This window comes from Patagioenas fasciata, chromosome 5 (genome assembly GCF_037038585.1).
Source record: "Patagioenas fasciata isolate bPatFas1 chromosome 5, bPatFas1.hap1, whole genome shotgun sequence".
Lineage (NCBI taxonomy): Eukaryota > Metazoa > Chordata > Aves > Columbiformes > Columbidae > Patagioenas > Patagioenas fasciata.
The window spans coordinates 59,399,507-59,421,346 of record NC_092524.1 but is presented as its reverse complement, the minus strand read 5'-3'; the positions used below and the strand labels follow the sequence as shown (position 1 = coordinate 59,421,346).

The following is a 21,840-nucleotide window of genomic DNA, read 5'->3' as shown; positions in this document are numbered from 1 at the left end:
CCATGAAGAGTGTAATCAAAACCCACTTTGAACCTGATCAATAAGCTTCCTCTAAATTTATACTACTTCTTGACCCCAAACCTACCTCCATATCCAATTTATTGACCCAGATGGGCAAATTTGAATATGAATGAAGATTTAAATCATCCACAGCTTTCTGAACCCTGTTTAAGATTTCGGAGAAAGTCTTGTGATCATACATGCATGTTTCCAATGATCTCACTTCCAGGTCTATTTTCTCTTCAATAATGAGCAAATCATCCACCTAAAATGGTTTAGGAAAAGTAGGTTGTTTAGTTTGACAGGTTAGAGAGAGGCACCAATAACTATGCAGTAATGGTTAGTCACTTCTCTTTATTTGCATGCAGCAAGCCTACCAATTTTAGTAGCACTAAAAGATCCATTCAGCTGGCCAGCTGGTGCCAACTCAACCAGCTTCTTAACCAAAGAGCTATCAAACAGGTCATGAGCTTTCCAATTCCACTTCTGGTTAACCCCCCATTACTGAAGTATAAATGTACAAATTTCGCAGAATTTGAAAGGTAAAACAAACCTTTTCCTGGAAACTGAAGACAGTCTCAGCTAAGCGCTGTACATATGGATCAAGTTTGTAGGATTCCCACACAAGTGCAATTCCTTCTGCAATCAAAGCCTGCACCTCTTTCTTCAAGCCAGCAACCAGAAGTGAGATAGTGTTACGCTCTTCTACTTTCTCACATGTCCGTTCATATGTACGGACACTTTCAATGAGGGAAATAGCAAATGGATAGAGCTGGTTTGCTTGGTGAGCTTTGTTGACAATTGCTAGTGGAACACGGAAACCAAGCCACTTCAGGTTTCGGACTTCTTTTGAAAGTGTAATTATTTCTGGAAGGAAGTTGACTTTCAGTTTCAGGACATTTCCAGTTCGACCTCTGACACGAGTGCTTTCGATGGTGAAAATACGACCAGACACACCAAGATTGCGTTGCTGAACTTTTCTTGCCCAGTCATCAAAGATCTCCTGAGTGTTCAGCTTCATGCGAAAGCTATCTCCATCCTGCTTTAGCTTCTGACCTTCCACATGGTTCTCCCAGCCTTTGCCAAGGACATCCTCAACACGCTTCATGTAAGCAGTGAGCTGTCTGTCAATCTGCTTTGCCCAAATTATAGACCCAGACACAGGTGGCAAGTCACGAACGTGACTCATTTTACAAGCTTGACTCTGTGGGTATTGTACTTTAAATTTGTCATGAAGAGACTCAATGTCATCTTTAACGCGCTGGATCAATTGTGTCTGATATTCACGAATGGCACCGCGAATGTGAGGTCTGACAAACAAAGCATTAAACCGAGAGAAGATTCTGAACATTTCATTGGCATTCTTTGCTGTACCAAGCTGGTCTCTCAAACGGGCCGTTATTCGTGTTTCAACTCTATCAATTCTTTCATCGTATCGTTTCATTGCTGCCTCCCAGGCTTCTGTACCTTCTTTGGAAACATCTAACCCATCCACTTCCTTAACATTCTCATAAGCAAGATTGACTTCTTCAATGGCATTAGCATCTGCAGCATCAAAAAGGACTTCTGCTACTTTCATATCCTGTGGTTCAGGGACCTCTCCTTGATTTTGCTGGGCAACAGCAGTTACCTGCATTAAAATCAGAGTTTAGCAAGTTGGATGCTTCAAACTTTACCTACAAATAGTTAAACCTAGTCTTCTAACAAGCATTGCAAAAAATCTACTAAGTAGTACTAAATCCTTAACAAGCTTTCAGACGTTTCAAATTTAAGTTCTACTAGGACTGAGGCAACAGTTATTTCACAAACTTCCCCTACCGTGCAGCATAATCTCATTTTCCACTGTGGTTTAGCTAAGCTCAAATATTTGCACACTTATTAATCTCCTCTACATTAAGTCTGGACTTGCTGTGCCTACTAACATGAGCATGGCCCTGTAGTGTGGAAGTATGAGGAGAATTAAAGCTAAGCCTATTAGCAAGGGTTCAAAACCAGACTATTTTGGAAAGCAGGCAGCAAAAGAGGATGTTAGGTTAGTTCTGTGTTGTAACTTTTTAAAACAACAGCCAACACTCGTGAAGTTGAACGTTGTTGAAGAAGCTGCACAGGTTTTCCGTCTGATAATGACCAAGAATATTACCTGAGGTCGCAAGACTCTCACAATAACCGCCCTCAGCTGCTCATGCTGACGCCTGAATTTCCTCATTTGATCAAGACGACCCTGGAGCTTCCTATGAGCAGGATTGATTCGCCACACCATCTTCAAGTTCTCTTCCCTTTTTCTTTTCACAATATCTCTCAGCAGAACTTGTAGCTTCTCATATTCATCATCCCAAGTTTGGAAAACTTCAAAGCATGCAACCATTACCTGGAGAGAATTTTAGAAAAGGAATTTTAGCTCTCAAATTAAATGCTTCCTGAAAGTCACTATTTGATGCAAAACCACATCCACCAGTGCCATGATGCAAAAATACAGCTGCCAGTGTAAGAAAACCACAAACATACCTTTTCAAATTCTTCATAGGCAACATGCATCAGTTTCCTGGTTCCCAACACTTTAAGTAGCTGAGAGCTCAGATCTCTTGAAATAGCCTCCACTAAACGCAATGCCCTTTGTATTGGGTATTTTGTGTTTCTGATTTTTCTCAAATGGGTAAATATCGCAACAAGGGCCTGCCTTATTTTGTCCAGCTCAGTAGCAGATAGTAAGTCATTCAGTGGGAAGTCTTTCATCAGTGGATTATAGTCGTTCACTGTTTCCAGAGCCTGTTTTAGACCTAAAAGTAATAGAAAAGATTTTGAATAGAACTTTTCATTTCATTAATCAAATCTATATAATACAACAGCTTTAATTAGACTCTAAACAGCATTGTTCTTTGTACCACAACATTCAAACTTCATAACAGCTTAAGTTCTGCAGGATAGTTGTGAAAAATTGTCTTGAACAGACATTTTACCTGTATCTGTATCAAAGCTGACAGTTGCATGAAAACGTTTGCCATGTTTCAGAATATCCAGAGTTAGAAGAACTTCTGGACTTTCACGTTTTTCCTGAATGCGATACAGCGCCCGTTCCAAATTTAACCAGAAGCTTATCTCCTGTAATGCAGTGCCTGATGCAGGATCTCGATCTAATTTGGTCACCTTAAAAGTATTAGGAAGAGAAGAGAGGCAGAAAAGCATTTAATTTATATGCTTCAACTGTAAAAACTTGCTCTATTACTAAATACAATTGAAGCACGTAACATCTACTAGGTTTTAATAATCTAACATCAGACAGTTTTGGCACTCATTCTGTGAGAGGTGTAGGAACCATAGCACAAGCAGCATCAAAGTTTAATTCCAGTGGTCCTAAAGGTCAGCGTTTAGGACATTCAGGTAACATCTTCAGCGTAGCCTAAAAAGGTCACCTGTCTGCTTTCCTGATTGATGTCTGTATTCTAGTTAATGACAGATCAGCTAGGCAAGAAAACAAATGTTTTACGTTCTGGAGTAAGAAAAAGCACCGTTCTTCCATAAGCAATAGGTGTTCACTGTCCCCATGGAGGAAAAAAAAACAGAATAGTATCTGAGCTGCTATTTCTGGGTGACAGCAGAACAGCAGAGTTCTTTTGAGAAGTAACAGGCAGGAGTACAAGAGACTACACTATACGACGGGAGCAAGTGTTCTGAAGTGTTTCTGGATGCACCCGGGGAAATAACAAAACCAAACAAGAACCTGTTACTCTGAATTTGCTGTAAAGATTCGAATAATAGTTACAAACTTCACAAGGCTATTGCCAGTTACATGAGCCTATTACAACAGAGACAAAACAGTCATGTTTTCAGTTACCTGCAGAACAATTTAGACTAGACTTTCAATTTAGACTAGGCTTAGCTTCATCTAGAATTAGACTTAGTCTAATTTAGACTATCATCTCTGGTGACTCAGAACACTGGTTTCAGATCTTCAGACTATCCCGCATGGAGAAGTATTTTACCAGTTAAACTGTGAAGAACCTACACTGTACTACACAGAAGTTCGTATCACATAGTCTAGTACTTTTTTTTTTTGTACCTTTTGTATCTCTCTAATCCAGCGGTTCACTCCAGATTGTAGCTGGTTGAGGAATAAAGGATCCTCAGCCTTCTCACCAAAATCTGTAACCTTTGGTTTTTCTCCACGTTCGTAACACTGCTTGGCAACATTAGTAATGGTAGCATGAATTGGCAGACTAATCTCTGGAATTTCAATATTCTGCTGCAGATGCAAGAGGCCCATTTCAAGTTCTGCAATCTTTTTCTCCACTGAAGGAGCCATCTTATCTCCATCCCTGAAAAAAACACAGTTGTTTCCATATAAAAAGCCAAACCAAAAACCATCCGCAACACATTTAAGCCATCTGAACAGCTTCCCCAGAGTCAGCAACAGCATTGTATGCAACTGTGTGCTTAAAGAATTTCACATGACTTGCCTTGAACACTTATTTTTTTCATTAAACACCTCTTTGAATTCATTAGCAGAGAAGTGCAGTATTTATAGTGAATTACCTGTCTGCTTTGCCAGATTCTCTGATATAGGACTTGAAAAAGGGAGCAACAGCATTGCTGATGAAAGAGTGTAACGTTTCGTATGGAGAATCTTCACTGAGCGTGAGCACTCTCAGTTGAGAGGACACTGGTTTGTCGGCATCAATCACTGGCGTGCGCTTAATGAATGCCAGGCTGCAGAACAGAGAAGAGAGTTACGAACTAAACACTTGAAACTTAAGTGACAGTTAGAATTGCTTTAATCTGACTGCGAGTTTAGGTCACAACAGTCAAACGCTATCCTGCATCACCATACTTTATAATCTTTCTTCTAAGAATACAAGTATTCCCATAAATACTTCTTTATACTTCAGTAATCAGGCAAACATAGCTATCAATAAGGACTCTGCAGTATGGCCACACTAAAGAGGCACACATTTTATGAAGCTTCCGAGTTAAATATGCACGAAGGTGACACATATGAAAGAGTCAGGCATAACCAAAGATCACTGCACCCAAGGTGTGTATGTTACATTTGCATGTACACCAAATTAATAAGACTTTGCTTCTTTAACCTCAGAGCTATAAATCCCAAGTGTTTTCAGCCTCGTGATACATCCCTGTCTTATCAGAGCCTCCACCTTGAAAAGCTACTGCCCTCCCAGAAGTAAAAAAACAAAAAGTACGAAGCACTACATAAATTGGAGGTAAATTTGTAGATAAAGCAGGTAAATCTCCTTGTGTAGGTTTTGCATTCATAGGGTAAAAATGTCCAGATCTATTTTCCTAACTCACCTGTTTGATTTTATTCCATAATGAATGTCAGTGCTGATACTGTAGGAAATGAACTCTTTTTCCTCTTCTCCTTCATCTCCCACATCCTCTGCAAAAGATACACTATGTAAGAAATATTTTATTTCTAAGGCATCTACAGCTTTCTCTCAACCATCTTCTGCTATTACCAGATATTTTTAATCTTTAATTTCTACACTAACTTAAATTTAGCTTGCAATATCACATTCAGAGTGGGTTAACTGTTTTGTAACAAAGCCACATTAACTTTTTTCCGTTGCTATAAAAAAAAGATAAAACATTACAACAAACAAACTGCAACTCGCATTCTAAGAGAGAAATCTGCAATACAGAATGTGCATTTACTTGTAGAGATACACTGATAGCGAGAATAAGAAACAGCTGCTTTTTCATTTTAAAGGTTGCTTTGTATTTTCAGACTTTTTCTTTTGAAGTGATGTGGAAACTGAGTCTCTGAACAAAAAAAGCCCAAGTCATGGGAAGTACTCAGGCATTACCACAGCCAGCATATCAGAGATGACGTAATCGCTGGGGATGGCAGCAGTTGTGCTGCAATGCAGTGGTTTCAGTGCAGAAGGTTACTCCCCGTTGGGGACACACTCTGACCACATTACAGCAGATTCTTATCCTGCTTTCATTTCATTTGGCCCTTTGCAGGAGACACAGCCCCACAGTGTCACATTTGCAGTGCTGAGCACCAGAAGCCGGGTCACAAAACAACGCACTAGATCCCAGGGGAGCCTGGACAAAAGCTGTCGACAGTCTGTGTAGCTCACAACACCACAGAGCAGGTTTCATTTCTCAGAAATATGGCTTCTGTTTCACTGTATTTGTGATCAACAATTTTCTTCACACATTCTAGTCCATGCACAAGTTTCAATAATAATACCGTTTTTAATAGTGCCAGAAAACACAAGATCTCTATTTGCTCCTGGATGCTCTGAATCTGTTAAGTTTGAAGACCGCCTGTCAATCAGATAATCCACTCTTCCCAAATAACTCCTATTAAACCCAAAGATATAGATGGGAATGCCTTCTACCAGCAGTAAAGCAGTATTTAGCTTTTAAAACATGCAATAAGTGACTCAATTTGTCTTTAACCATACATACGTAACAATACCTATGCGACAAGCCTGGAGACAACTGATCACCGTTATCTTTCATTACTTCCAGCCTGAACTAAGGAAAACCAACCTCATGGGCCAGACATTAACGGAAATTTTGAAATCATCTGTACAGTCTATTAACATCCAATGGATGTTTCTTTAAATCTTATTAACCACTGTATCATGAATTCATAAAGACTGTTCTTTTTCTCCCCTCTAGAACTTTCAAGCACTATCCCTGCTGAAAAAGAAGTCTCAAACTTCGGAAGGAGAAGGAAGGGTATAATTAGTGGAAACAGGCACAAGATAAACACAGGATGTTTTGAGCAACATCTTAAGTTCACAGTGAACAGACAGCAAGTAGAAGAATTTTGTGCATGCTTCCCTTGGTGCGCAGGAACTGCAGGGCATATATCCAGTATCTTACACTGCAGCGGCTGACATGTTAAATAATGCAATACGAAGTATGACTGCACGATGTTCTGATATACATCTATAGGGACTGAACCAACAGCACCCTAGGAGTAGAGATTTGGAATTTTAATACTGAAATTTTGCGAAGTCAGACTGGCAGGCATGTAGCCATATACAGACTGTAGGCCTTGTTTAATATTAAGTGTGTTATCAACGAAGCCTAGTTTATTTTACTGTTGTTTGTTAGGCTGGATGCTGTGACAATAAGCGCTTACTTAACAACAGATCCGTTGACAATAAAAACCCGTTCTTGAAACAAATCGAGTCAGGAACAGTAACATGTAACTGATGAAGATGTTTCTTAAGTCAAAGCAACTTAGCTGTGATATTTAATGCCGTATTCGATGAGGTTTTCGAGGACCATTTACAAGCAGCATGGCCTCCGGGTTTTGCTAACTAAACAAAGACACTGCAAGGTCTACATCTTGATTCATTAACTTCAGAGTCTTCCTAATTTACCATGGAAAAGCACTTTTTACAGGCTGATTCTGGTGCGCTTTTTCGCCCCACCCTGCAGGTTTTTTTGGTTTTGTTCTGTTTGAGGCGGTGATTCGCCTGGCCAAGCAGGAGCTCACTCCCGCCGCAGCAGGGAGGCCGCACTGACGAAGCACTTTCGGAGCCTTTCCCAGCAGAACAGGCCGATACCGCAGCACTCAGGCTGCCGGGCCCGCAGCCCCGCCGTGCGCCCGCCCCAGGGCCGCCGAGCAGCGTCAGCTCCAGCCCCGCACCCGGACAACAAGAACAACGGGAGAGGCCGGGCCGGGCGCCACAGCCACCGCCCTCGCGTAACAGCGGCCCCGCGGAGAGGCCTCCCCCGCCTCCCCGAGCGGAAAGTCCCCGCGGCGGCGGCACCGCGCTCCTCCCACCCCGCAGCAGGGCGGCAGCTCCGGGCGGGCACCGGCGGCGCCGCCGCCATTTTGCCAGCGCGGCGGCGGCCCCGGCTCTCGCCTCACCTTTGAGGGTGGAGCGCTCCACCAGCACCGTGTGCACCTGCGGGTCGGAGAGGAACTTGCGCATATGCTCCACGGCGCCCTTCTCCTCCAGTGCCGCCTCCAGCACCGCCGGGGCTTCGCCGCCATCCTCCAGCAGCAGCGGCACCAGCTTACGCAGGTGCTTCTGCAGCACAGACACGTCGGCCACGTTCTGCACCGCCGAGCCCGACACCTCCATGCCGCCGTCGTCGCCGCCGGGGCCACCGCCCCCACCGCCGCCGGAGTCGGACATGCCGAGGCAGAGACAGCGGCAGGCGCGCCGCGCTCCGCCCGCTCAGCCGCCGCCCCGGCAGTGGCCCGCCTGCCGCCGCGGGGGAGGCTGGGAAGGGCGGGCCGAGAAGGACAGGCCGCCACGCCCCCCGCCCCGCGGGAGGCTCCAGGGCCCGGCCCGCGGCTCCACCCACCTCCCGGCGGGGCTGGGCCTGGCTCGCGTCCCCGCGGCACTAGGGGAAAGGGCGGTGCCGCCCCGGCGCTGCGGGAGCCGGAGGACGGGGGTGGCCCTGAGGCCCGGGGAAGGGCCGCGTCTTCTCCTCCTCTGCGCCCCATCCACCCCCCTATTTACAAAGCGTTTGTTCTGCAACGGGAGCGGTAGCTGAGCGGCTCTCCTCTACCCTTCATCCCTGGCAGCACCGGCCGGGTGAGATGGGGATTTGCTACTGCCGCCCCATTAACCTGGAAAGACAGACCTGCCCCGGAGCCTGTTTGTCCAAAGAATAAAAATGTTGATTGCATGTTGAAGAGAAACCCAGAAGCCGTAAGAATAGGTGGTAAAATGCCATCTTTTCCCATTAAGGGAGGAGCAGATCAGCATGTCACCATCTCAGGCAAAGCAGACACAGCAGCCCCTGTCACCCCGCGCTGCTGTCACCCCAGCTCCTCCAGCCAGGCCTGCTGCTCATAGACCAATGGACACAGCACCCCAACCGTTAATCCGGTGTTCTGAGAGGCTGTTTCACAAAAGCAAAGGACATAACACAGGAGGGACTGAAAGCATCAAAGGGGACTTTCAGCTGACACATCCATGCCTGCCCTATCTCAGTGCATGTGTTCGGCTGATGGTATGAGCTTAGCTCACTGCTGCTGGGATGGACAATCCTGTTCCTCGTTGCCCAAACTATTCCCCTCCCCGCCCTGGTCCTCACTGGTATTTGAATGTGCCTGGGAGAGGGGAAGTGGCAGTGAGGTTCCAGAGCAATTCCACTGGTTCCCAAAAAGTATATTGCAGCCATCAAGTGATCCACAGACTGAGCCCCCCACCCCTTTTATTTTTTAATAGAGAGGAGGAGAAGGGGATGTCACCCAAGAAAGAAAACCAAGCAAACCAACCATACCAAACCTCACATGCATTTCCTCAGGTGGATACCTTGCAAATACACATCCTCAGGCCCCGGATCTGTTCAGATCTTCTGCACAAGAAACAAGAGCGCTGGGGTGGGATATCCTGCCAAAGTCCTGACCTGTAAGCTACCTCAGCAGTGTAACTCAGCGTTAAAGCCTGTATCTCCAGCTAGCACACCAGGAATCCAGAATCCCCCGACAAATATCCCAGCTCCTCCGTTTCTACTGGGAAATAAGCATGTCTATGCTCAAGTAGGCTCCTAAGACGTTCAGGAGTCCAGTTTAACTTAAAAAGCACACTGATTTCTCAAGTAATAGAAATCTCAGACGTTCTCGTCTGGAAGGAAAATGATGTATTCAGCAACAAAGATTCAGTCACAAGCATCAGAACTGATAGGGGTGATTCACTAAAAACCAATCAAAACCATTTAATTCCCCCCCTCTCTAACCTTATTAGAAAGCCTTTTTTTTTTTTTTTTAAAATAGCGGTAAATACTCACCTGAACATTGTATTTTCAGAATATAGTTACTGAGATAGTGTTTAATACAACACACTTCTTTCTGTTTTCCAAAGCCTAGTTTGCTCACACCCTATCATCTTTCTATTAACACATGTAGGTTACGTTTTGGGATTACATTTCATATGAAAAAAAAAGTGCTCTCTTTGCTAGGCTGTCTCAGTTCCATCAAGGCTACCCTCTGTTGGTCCTGCCTCACTGCCTTCCAATGCAGGGAGAATTATCTACTTACATCCATGTCTAATTATCAGTACAAGCCAAGCATTCAAAAAAACACAGGTTAAATGAACATTCTGGCCTTCAGCGTGTTTGCTAAAAGGGTGTTGATAATACTCTTAAGCAATCTAGATACATCTTGAGTATAACTTGGCCTTTCTCAGGTCAGCTCAAGCTATGGTTCCAAGTGCTTGCATGCTCATTCTTCTAAAACAGCAGTCATCTGCTGCACGAAAATGTCACATTTTTGTAGCTTACAGAGCAAAATACAATATTTCATTACTTTAAAATTACTGTCAGGAAAAAAAATATGTATCGGGAGACTAAAACAGAGAAGGTGAAGGAAGCAAGACAAAGATAAGAAATAAGAACTCAAGGAAATAATTATTTATATACATTGCCACTGAACTGCAGAGAAAGTAGCACCAAAAACCCCAACAAGTCTCATCTCACTGTAGGTTATAAAACCAGAAATACTCATGTGTGGCAAGGCTTCGTGACATAAAAAGACAAGTCTAGGATTCTGATATTTAAATGCTAGGCTACTTGCAACTAAAAGCCAGTGTAGGTCACTTTGTATTCCATTCATCACTTGAGCCTTATCTACTTTGACAAAGGGAGTGGGAGGGAGACGATGTAATTAAAGGAATCTGAAGCAAAGACAAGACAAACGAGCTTTTTTGCACAGGTTCTCACGCTCAGTTAAAGCCCATGGAGAGAAAATGCTTTCGTTTACTCCATCAGGGTGCAAAATAGTTTGCCTTGGTCTACCTCTAGCTGATTATGAATGCCCTTGTCTTGGCTACACAAAGGACCTGGCCCTTCTCACAGGCATGTGAGAAGCCATTGAAATCAGCCATCCAAAAGGCAAGACTGTCAATATGACACATTTCCCCTATAATTTAAATAAATATGAGTATTTCAGAGTATTAGAACTAGGGCTTGTCAAGCCAGACAAGATTTGCTCCTGGTGAATGCCATATAACATATGTAGAAAGAAAACCTTTTGCATAATAAACTAAACAACTTCAGGAAAAAAAAAAAGCAGCTGTATTTTCCCCATATTTAATAAAAAAATTGGTAGCATTTGAGACCAAAAACAAAGCAAAAAACACCAAACAAGTAACAGTCAGAGGAAATCACTTGCCTTCCCATCTCTAATTCTTAAGCCAGAATACCAGAAAATTTCCTGCTATGGCAAGGCCTTTGTGCCCCGTTAGAGTGGTCTTCTGAATCACAAAAATGCCTAAAATAGCTCAAGGCAGATTATGTGGACACTCTTCTCCCCCAGTAGCAAACCAGTGGGAGCCCGCTCCCCGCAACACTCCAGGGTAAATGCTTCCGAAACTTCACATTTGGCATGTACACTCCTCCGCTTGTGAACGTGGTCCCAATATCACTGCTCAGAGAAAGCCGGCTGCAGTCATGCTGCTCTTATGTGAGGAAAGAATAATGTATTATATTATCTTCTTTAGCTCCACAGTAAATTCTTCCTTGAGATATCTTTCATATAAATTTTTTTAAGTACACTGAAGTTTTATTTTGTAAGGAAGAGGCAGCTCAAGCCTAGTCTTATCATATAAATACAACTATAACCCAGGGAGACAGCAATATGGTAATCAGAACGGCATTTCTTCATTAGCTATACGCAGTCTGAGCCTACACAATGACTCTGCACAGTTAAGGACAAAACTCAAGGAGCAGAAATGCTCCACTTTTAGGTGGATGGCCCATAATGGGATCCAGAACAATCCTCTGGATAACCTGGAATCATAGCCATCTCCTTCAAGTACCATTTCCAAAGCACTAAAATAGCCTCCATAAAATAAGCCAACAAACCTCCAAACACAAGTATACTTGTACTACACACCAGCTCCTTCATTTCCACTTCCAAAAAGCCGAACCAAGTGAGTGATGCCAAAAAAGGTTGTTGGTCAATGCCTTTAAGCTTAATTCCCTTAGAAAGGATTAAATCCACCTCTCCCACCCCATGAACGTGTGTGCAACTCAATAAGGTATTTATATAGAAAACAATATCCCTACTGTCAGTATTAAAAAAAATGGAGAGGTATTTGACCCTAGCTTTGTAACCTGTAGGACTGAATTTTCAGTTGTTGCAGTATCTAGTATTGGATTCATGATTAAGCTTGGCAGTGCACGTGATGAGTTTACTTCTGAGCTCATGCAGAAAACTCTATTTCAGTGAGCAAAGGCTTCACTTATAGCCCAAATACATTTCTAACTCAAGTCAGTTAGTCACATACTGATCCCAGGCTTACAAATCCCCCCAACCCCACCACTCACTGGAAGTCAGCTTTATATAATTACCTTAGCTCCTCTGAAGACTTCTATGGATTCCACAGGGAAGACAATTCTGACTGCAGACTTTTTTTCCTGTATCTTTGCCACCTGACCATGTATCACCTATATATGTTGCCATGTACCACACCATAATCCCTCTTGGCTTGAAGCCTGTCAGTACAGAAGTGTTACAGAGGAAAATACTACGGTAGGAAAGGTGCATCTTTCCTATTTGGAGATTTATTGAATTTCTTTCAGTACTGATAAGTGTTTGAAAAGTTAAGTCTGTTTTTTCCACCGAATATCCATTATTCCTCCTTTTCTAGTAATGGCCTTTCCATATTTTTTTCTTTTGTGGAATGTATGCAATTAATTTGTACCGCTGATTCTGCAAACAAGGATAATCTGAATACACCCCCAAACTCTCTGTGCTAAATTTACTTTCATGATGAGCAAGTAAAATTCACATGTTCTTTATTTGTCCATATAATACACCATTTTTTTTTAAAGTTTTAAAATTAGATAAAAGCATATTAAATGACAGGTGTATGAAGTTCTTCAGAAACAATGCCAGAACAAAAAACTGCATTACAAAATGTTAAAAAATATGTAGGTACATTTGAACTTAACATTCCACTAACGCGTAATGTTACAGATATTGTCTAATGAAAAATAATTGTGCCACTTACCTATTTTTGCGGTTTCTAGGAACTTTTTATTCTGTACATAGGACGATTCTGTACAAAATATGAAGTCTACATTTTTATTACTTATTACCATAAAACAAGGTACAATGTATGTACAATATTAAAATGAAGCCATACTAAAGCCACACTAAAAAGACACTTGTAATATTACTTTTGACATTCCTGATGTACAGGTGTAACTTTGGAAACGGGAGAAGATGTCAAACACAGAACTTTATGAAGAACAACAGTCACCAAAATTCTACTTTTTTCTTCTTCTTCTTCTTCTTCTTCTTCTTTTTGGATGTATTAGTTTTAGAATGGTTTAGTACAGGATTATAAGAAGTATATAAATATTGGTAATAAACATGCTAAACCATTAGTGGTGACAAATTCTGGAATATTGCCTAAGCAAATGTTCAGTGGCCAGAAACGTCAAATATGAATTTATGGTGAACTTTCAGCCTTTACAAATACCATAATATTTTGCTTTTTGGTGAGTGTTTATCTTCAATAAAGAACAGAAATAAAAACTAGACAGTAAAAGATTTTCTTATACGTTGAGGATCACACAATCAAACATTGATATACAGCTTTTTTTCTTTCCTTGAGTTAACATAATAATTCCTTTCAGCAATCTCTTGCACAAACATACTGAACACCCAAAATCAAAGGTAACTGATAATCTACCAGCTAAAGATGGAAGTTCAAACAATGGTATATCAAAATACATAGACGCTGCTTTACACAACTAAAAAAAGCACCCTTTTTCCCTCAGAAGGAGAAGGCATCTTTAAACTGTTTTACTATAGTTTAGCCTAATGGTAAAGCATATTATTTTTCAAGTTTTACAGGAAATGTTTTCAGACGTCGTGGACATTCCACTTAAAGGTTGGGTTGATCTTTAAATTTAGTTATGGTAAGCCAATATTTACCACCCACAATTTTCTTCCAATAGACAACGCAACAAATATTGGGAATCGAATGTTAAATGCAACCAACAAACAGCAGGCACTACATCTGCACAAGGTTACTATGGATGTCTGCTTTGCGCATTTATTTTAATGGACACAGGAGACATTATACTTCCTTAAAAAGTAAAACAAAACTATTTTTTAAAGAAGCCACGTTTTTATCTCTTTATGCATCAAGACATTGAACATTAAGTTATATCATGTTACTGCCAGAGACAAAAGAAACTAATCACTCATTTAGAATAGCAGAACACGTTTCAAACAGCATGTAAGCAGGATAAGTAAGTTAAAATACTGGCCACCCTGAGAGAAATCAAATATTGAAGACAAAGCACTATATTTTTAAAGAGATTTTCCTCCCGTGCTTTTCCATCTACAACAAAAAGCTCATTACATGCAAGTAATCTTGTGGAATATATAGCAGCATTTGAAGTTCATCAGCAACTTAGATGCATTTTTCAGTTCACTTGTGAGGTGTATTTGCAGCACATGTGCTCTTTACAACTACAACAAAAAAGTTTTTTCACGGTAAAATTATGGTCACTATCTCCTCAGCTCTGAGACTCATCTAAACAGAAGAAAGGAATTCAAAAGTCTGTTCTTTTTCTTATTTTACTTTATTATATAAGCTTGTGATGATGTTTCCTGAAAGATTATGTTCATCTTTCAGATGAAAACTGATGCAACTGAAATCACGCGTAATATCTGCCACAGAATACTGAACTCCTAGAGCCCAAGAAAAATGCTGAGTATTAAAAGCTCAGATAAGGGAGAAAAGAGTGAAAGAACTTGAAAAAAACTTAAAATGAAATTTTATATTCAGTCTACTCCCAGTCATAGTAAACAAATTTTCATTTTAGGAAAAATTCTTCTACCAGTTCATATCTGGAATACTGGTGCTGTATTATACACTGAAGACTGGAAAATATGGCTTTAAATATACATAAAGTATTAGAACATGGTGTATATATATAGATCTTTATCCAAGTAAAGGAGAAAAAAAATTACAGAACTCTTAGAAAGGAATGATGATTGAAGATTGTCATGGAAGTCACCAATTCGTAAGCCATGTTTTATACTATGAAAGAATAACTGTGTATTTTCAAAACTGCTGGTATATTACAAGACATCAATAATTTGGAAACAACTACAAAGTTCAGAAATCCTAGAAAAAGTTTAATACTTAAACTTGAAGTAATATTACTTTTGAAAACACACATTTATCATTAGTACCAACTATTGGTCATTCACTTTAGATGGAAAGAGTTTATAGAATGCTCTTCTCAAATAGAACTATAAAAACTGCATGATATTAGCTGGCTGGTACTATGATAACACCTCCAGGAAATTGTGTCCACTTGATTACAGTCAACCTAATATTCTGCATATGGAATTGGGTAATTTACCATTGTTTGAACTACTAATCTTGAGCTGCATACTCAATTTATTGCCTACAGAACTGGGTTGAAGAAAGCTTTGACTTTGTGTGTAACTGATTGGTATGGCACAAAAAATTAAGTTCTACTGTAGAACTGAGTCCAGAAAAAAAAAAAAGACGTTTCCTCCAAAATAATATTTGACTGTAATAGTTTAATGCCCATCATGTGATATTAATTCATCAGCTCTGCAATGTGATTCCAAGGCTTTCATGGTATAGATATCCTGAGGCAGTTCTGACTTGCGTCGCACAAGAGGACGATCTTTTTTCTGATCTTTCTGTGCCTGAAATAAAAATAGAATAAAGTTGGTAAAAAACATGAATTACTAAACAATGACAAAATATTTATTGTATACCAGTATGCTCACTTTCAGGAAAAGAAATAAAAAACATATTGGAAAACATTTATACTTTCTCTTTACCCCACCAGCTACCCAGTTTCAAGCCTCAAAACCACTGTTTTGCTAAGTGCAGAAGAAAAATTAGAAACAACTGACAAACTCTAAGCTATTAGCAGTCATGACATGACTACCATGATTATCACTTGATAACATTTTTAAAAATAAAATAATCTATCTTCTCACTTATTTTTCACTTTCATTTCTACATGGAAGATAAATGCTCTGAAGTCTTTTTTCTGTGCTTCTAATTACCTGCATTATGCACATATCTGAAAATTCTGCTGTATTATCTTACTGATGCTCTCTCAAAACCAGATATTATTCCTATCAGAGTACCTTGAAACTATATAATGGTATCTTTATGTAGTCCCCCTGACTGTCTTACCTACCCTAATTTGCCTGTTAGATCAATGATGTTTATTTGTGCCCTTTTAAAAACTGATTGCCTTTTATTTAGCCATGAACTTAACCAGCGAGTCCAAAAATTTAGTAAGCCATGGTGGTCAAATTTTATTGTAGCAAAAAGCATTCAGTAAAAACCCTCAAATAGTCTGGTCTGCTTTCCTCAGTCAATCCATCACCTTTTCAGTATGGACATTCTGCGCTATTGCTAACCTCTGGCATATACCTTACTTTGATGGACCTCATTTTAGCATCAACTTCTGATGGTACTTAGCAAGGGATCCATAACTGCCTCTCCAATGTTTTCCCAAAAGCTGTTGCAAGAATGCTATCTGGTTTTCTTTCTGAAATACCCTAATCCTTCATCAAGTCCTTTTCTGCCTGGTGACCCAGACCTATCAATCTTCTTACAAGCTTTATACTTCTCATAGATTCCTCTAATTTTTTCTAATAATAAGAATCCCTGTTTTAAACTGTTCTACTAGCTCTGCAAGGCCAGGATCTTTAACTTTGAAAAACAGGCTTATAACCTTCCAAACATCTCATTTACTTCTGGCACACTTTCTGAGCAAGGAAAACCAGGAAAGCATGCACTTGGAGAGACAGCTGAAGAATGCTTCAACAGTTCCAACCCAAGTTGCAGAATTTTATTTAGTTTACAATTTGTTTCATTTCCATTAGTGTCACTTTTTCATCTCCACCTCTTCTAAGAATCAGCATGGGGTGGGGAAGGGGGAAATCAAACTCATCCAAAGGAATGCAGTGCACTGGCTTTCCAGTTGGAGCACTATCTTGAAGCCTCAACATTACAGCTCTTGAAGTTGAATCCTTTGTAGAAAAGAAAGTAAGACCTAGGTAGAGTCCTTGGTTTTAGTTGGGGCTGCCACTACTGTTTGTGCATTTTATGTTGTGTAATACTGGCCCAAATCCCCGAACGCTTCCAGCAGCTGGGACTGAGGACTTTGTTCTTCACTGCTTGTCCCAGCTACTAGTGTGTGTGTATATATATAGAGAGCGAGCAAGAGTTAGGAGGTATGAGTTTGAATTCCCTCTGGCCAAGTGAACCAAGGTCTCATAAATCTTAAGAAAATGGTTATGCACTAGAAAATAGCATAGTAAAATATGGACACTACCATCAACAAAACTCTAAGGCAGTACTAATTTCTTTGAAGAATCTCATATGCTCCTTTTTCTGCCAGAACTGCTTCTAGGCTCTGGAGCTACTGAAAGGACACCCCTCTCCCCATCACAGGGGCCTGGCTAAGCTATCCAAGGCCTGAAGAAAGGCAGTGGTTTAGAAACTTTAGTTAGCCCAGTGCTCCTCACTGACCAGCTCTAAGCAGCATCCCCATGCAGGGGAATGCCACCCTCCTTTGTTGCCCTGGATAGGTGTGCAATTCAGCCACCGAGATTTACATATAATGCATTGGGTTCCACTCCAGAGATAAGTGTTTAAAAACCAGCAATCACTGAGCACGTCTTGAAGGCATTCCAGCATTTCTTCTGATATCAACCTTCATCCAAAATGCCACAGGACAAATAAAAAAAATATACTCTAATCTTGCAAGATAATGACACTGGAATTTTAAGACAGTAATGTAGGGGGTTAGATGGACTGTATGCTTGTTTTTATTAAATTTCTTGTTTGATACACTGGTTCAAGTAAACAGACTTTATCTCTGATCTCAACCAGTTTTTCAGCTCCAGATCATTTCTCTGGTCTTACACATTACTAGATTTAGAGATGTTCATAATACTGATATTGCTACCAGACATCTTAGTGATACTGCAATGCTCCTGGCACCTCTCCATTTCCCAGCAGCTCCAAGTTAAAATCTCTAGTTCGAATGTCAGGCGTCTGGTTCCACTTAACAGAAGTTAAATTAAAAATACGTGAAGATCACTAAGCATTAGCTAAAGACAAAAAGTCTGCGATGACCCTGAGAGTCCTTGCCCTGCAGCAGGTGATGGAACAGGACAGATGGTGGACTGAGGAAGACCCATGAGCAGGCAAGACAAATAAACACTTTACATATTTTTTTCAAAACACAGCTTTAAGCCACTAAGAAGGTTTTGAATAACAAGCAAAAATATCATCACTAGAATCTGGTTATATTTTATATAAGTTTTCCTTATGAAAAAACAAAACTGTTATATAGAGATAGAAAATAACGTGGCAGATTTTAGCCATATTTGTAACTATTCTTAAAGCGTAGTCATTGTTCACATAATGACGCAAAAAGCTATTCTAAGTGAAAAGAAAATGAAAGTTGCTGTAGAAGAAATGTCAAGAGACCATACAGCAGATTCACAGGCATTAGAAATAACACTTGTATTCCTGGCTGCTACAGTATCACTTGAAAGTAGCAGCTCTAATGAAGTTTATTACTCTATGATAAATAGTTTCAGGGCTGAAAATATAACTCAAGTTTACGTCTAGGATTAACTGTTGCTTTAAAAAAAAAAAGTAATTTGTAATTTAGGGTAATTCGTTATCTTCACATGGCTTTACCTGACAAGCCTCTTCTTTCACTGTCTTCTTCAGCATCTGCAAATCTTCAATTAAAGGCCCATCTGTTTCCATTGCAACAGGACTGTTCAGCAAACTCGTGTCACTATATGTTGGGTACTAATAAAATGCAAAGTGTTAAAATAATCATTCTTAGTAGTAGTACCTAAATAATAAGAGTGTATTTGAACATTTGAATGCTATGATTAGTTATGAGAGATTAGCTTCAATATCTTATGCTTCCAGGCACCAAGTTACTAAATTTCAAAATGGAACTCCAATACTTTCACCTGGCAGAGATGTCCTGTTGAAAAATACAGTCAGAATACAAAAGATATTCTCTGATTTTCCGAGACTGAATTTTAAAATATTCAGATTTTGCCAGTAACAAATGTCTACTTTGGCAATTGTTTATCTGAAACTTTATTAATACATTGTCTAGTGATTTGTGAACAGTGTAGCAAACCAAACTCAACTATTTTACTTTATGGTGCAATTTTGTGTTGGAAGAAAAAATACAATATTAAAAGGGCAAATATGGCCAAAATATATTTAAAATAATTTTAAACTGAAGTAAAACAGCCATAAAAGTCTTTTGGGAAGAAAAAAAAAAACATCTTGTGAAAACACTTGGATAGAATAGAAAGCTTGCTATACAGATATCTCAATATTTTAAATTCTATTCTAACTCAGAGGTGTATGTGGTCTTGAAATCAAAACTCATTTATAAACACACACACTTTTTCATCCGTTTTTCCTCGTAAGTATTTTAGTATGTGAGTGTACCAGTAATTTAATGCAGTTGAGACAAATAGCAAAAAAACCTCACAGCAAGGATTTAACTAATAATTATCATGACCTAAAATCTTAAAGTGTATTCTTGTGTCATGCAGAGTCAGGAATAATTCTGAACAAGAACTGTCAGTAATCAGACAAATGAAAAAGTTAATAGAAATTCCAGGAAAATTTTAAAAATCCATTACACAGAGTGCTAAAAGCATTAATATCCTAATGTCAATTCAGTCGAGCACTCAGTGTCCAAATTAATAATTTTTCTTTTAAGTTGCTTCCAATTCCTAGCTCTCTTCAAGCTTACTATGCAGAACATACTGTACTCAGGTTGTGTAAACCAGTTTCACAAACCATACACAGTTATAAATAATTACTTGGAAAGAAAAGGAAATTTACACTGTAGAGCTAGTTTTACTAATACAAGTCAATCCCCTTATTTAGTTAGGCATGCAATAGTTCATAATTTGTGACACCAAATGACCACATATATCAAGCTCTCTTCAAGCAAGGCTTTAGTATGGCTTGCCTGATTAGAGGAATGATTTGTCACTGAAAGTCAATTGCTGCTTTCATATGAATGGTTATGTTTTTGATTATTTAAACTGATCTATTGTCAACTGACATTGTTTAACAATTTTTATTTGAGTGGTGTAGTAACTGTACCCTGAGCAATGCCACAAGAGGGGAAAAAATATTACTGAATTTCTCGTCCTTAAAAAAAAAATGTCCACACACTTTGTTTTAAAATAGCACTGAGATCATAAAGTGTCCCAGTTCTGTTTATAGAGTGCCATTACTCCACCTTCCATCACTTTAAACTCAGCTAGACAATGTTGGAAAAACATAATACAGTAAGTTTCTTGCTGCAATATTGGAGAATTCTGTCTGCAAAGTAACTGAAATGTTTGCGGTTTTTTTTTTCCCATAACACCAATTGATTTGATTGAGACAAAGGAAAACTGGCAGCACTCTCCAAGCAAATTAAGTAGCAGGGGGAAAAAAACCAAACAAACACAAGCCAAACCACCCCCTTCTCCCATAATTTCAAGATATAATGAATAGTCTAAAGGATCTTTGCTTCTTTATCAAAATTTCAGTTACACCAAGTAACGCCTGACGGGATGTTCTCCTTTCAGTAAGGACCTAAGGCGCAGGTCCACCAGAAGACTGGCCCAATGCAAGTATGAGAACAAATGCAGCAGATAAGAATGTAAAATATTACTTTAATCCACTTAGCACAGAGAAAAACTGACCAGTCAACTCACAGTTTGCAGAAAGATCTCTTTTGTAATATATTGTTTGTAAAACAGCTTTTCAAGAGAAACCAATTATGGCACCTCTATATTTTCCATAATTTTGCACAATAATTTTTCAAACCGCAATACAGTGTATCTCCTATTATAAGAAAACGAACAAGTACTTCATATCATACTTTCCAGAAACCTTTTTAAAAAAATAATTACTTGCACAAGAGAAAGGTTACAAATTTTAAAAGTACTTTTATTGTGTAGCTTTCATAATACAATTAGTGAAATTGCTTTATTTCCATGATCAGTCAGACCTGTTTCCCTCACTGATATTTAACAAAACTAAGGTATTTAAACATGAACACGTTAATCTTTTCTAAATACCTGGGGATTTGATTTGGCTAGATTTTCTATTTTAACCCAGGCTTCTTCCCGTTCCTTCAATTTTAGCTTCTCTCTGAAAAAAAAAAAAAGATAGAAATCTAAATAGCAAAAGCAGCTTGGTGAATCTTGCATTACAACTTGTATACTTTCTTAAACATGAAGAAATTCACTAGAAGAATTCAAGTAATAAATTATTTAGTTGTGCCTCTTTCAGCCTCCTGCCCAAAATATCACTTACAGTTGACAGAATAATTTGCATCATATCAGTACCCCATGACTGCAAAGCAACATTAAAAGGGAAAAAGCTTCTATTTTCTCCTGAAAACAAAGTGGCTGACACCAGTTTATCTTTAGTAACTGCACATTGTTAAAGGAGTAAAAAATACAAGAGCCTTGATCTATGTTGAAAGTGTGTTTGCGTTTTAACTTGGTAATACTTGAATCCTATATTGGAAAGTAAGAAACTAGTATCTGACCACAAAAAAGGCAGATTGCTACTGGCAACAGTTTAAAAGAGTAGTTTAAAAAGAAAAGTAGTTTAAAAGAAAAGGCCCAGAGACGTTTTGAATTGAACACTAATGGAGAAGTATCTGACAAAACCACTCTGAATGAGGGAGTCACAGGCCAAGAGGGATGACATGGGATGCCTTTTTTCTCCCTTCTAAATTAGGAAAGTAGGAAAGGTTTGTTTCCTTAGGCCTAATGTAATTCAAAATGGTAAAATCTAGGGGCTTCCTCCT

At 39.6% G+C, this 21,840-nt stretch overlaps 2 protein-coding genes across 3 annotated transcripts in view; both read right to left on the bottom strand.

Moving 5' to 3' along the window:
* Positions 1-8,197, bottom strand: part of DYNC1H1 (dynein cytoplasmic 1 heavy chain 1) — a 43,879-nt gene extending 35,682 nt beyond the window's left edge. Inside the window, exons 1-9 of the mRNA XM_065838621.2 lie at positions 7,856-8,197; positions 5,305-5,392; positions 4,531-4,704; positions 4,058-4,313; positions 2,958-3,144; positions 2,506-2,777; positions 2,141-2,368; positions 554-1,630; positions 86-265 (exon numbers count right to left, since the gene is read on the bottom strand). Coding sequence (XP_065694693.1) covers positions 86-265; positions 554-1,630; positions 2,141-2,368; positions 2,506-2,777; positions 2,958-3,144; positions 4,058-4,313; positions 4,531-4,704; positions 5,305-5,392; positions 7,856-8,126 — 2,733 coding nt within the window. The 5' untranslated portion in view covers positions 8,127-8,197. The remainder of the gene's footprint in view (positions 1-85; positions 266-553; positions 1,631-2,140; positions 2,369-2,505; positions 2,778-2,957; positions 3,145-4,057; positions 4,314-4,530; positions 4,705-5,304; positions 5,393-7,855) is intronic.
* A 4,527-nt stretch (positions 8,198-12,724) lies between these two features.
* The window catches only part of PPP2R5C (protein phosphatase 2 regulatory subunit B'gamma), an 85,936-nt gene continuing 76,820 nt past the window's right edge, over positions 12,725-21,840 (bottom strand). For both annotated transcript variants that reach the window (XM_065838709.2, XM_065838710.2), the window contains 3 exons: positions 21,101-21,173; positions 18,681-18,797; positions 12,725-15,649 (listed from right to left, as the gene is read on the bottom strand). In XM_065838709.2, the coding sequence (XP_065694781.1) occupies positions 15,518-15,649; positions 18,681-18,797; positions 21,101-21,173 (322 nt within the window). In that variant the 3' untranslated portion in view covers positions 12,725-15,517. The remainder of the gene's footprint in view (positions 15,650-18,680; positions 18,798-21,100; positions 21,174-21,840) is intronic.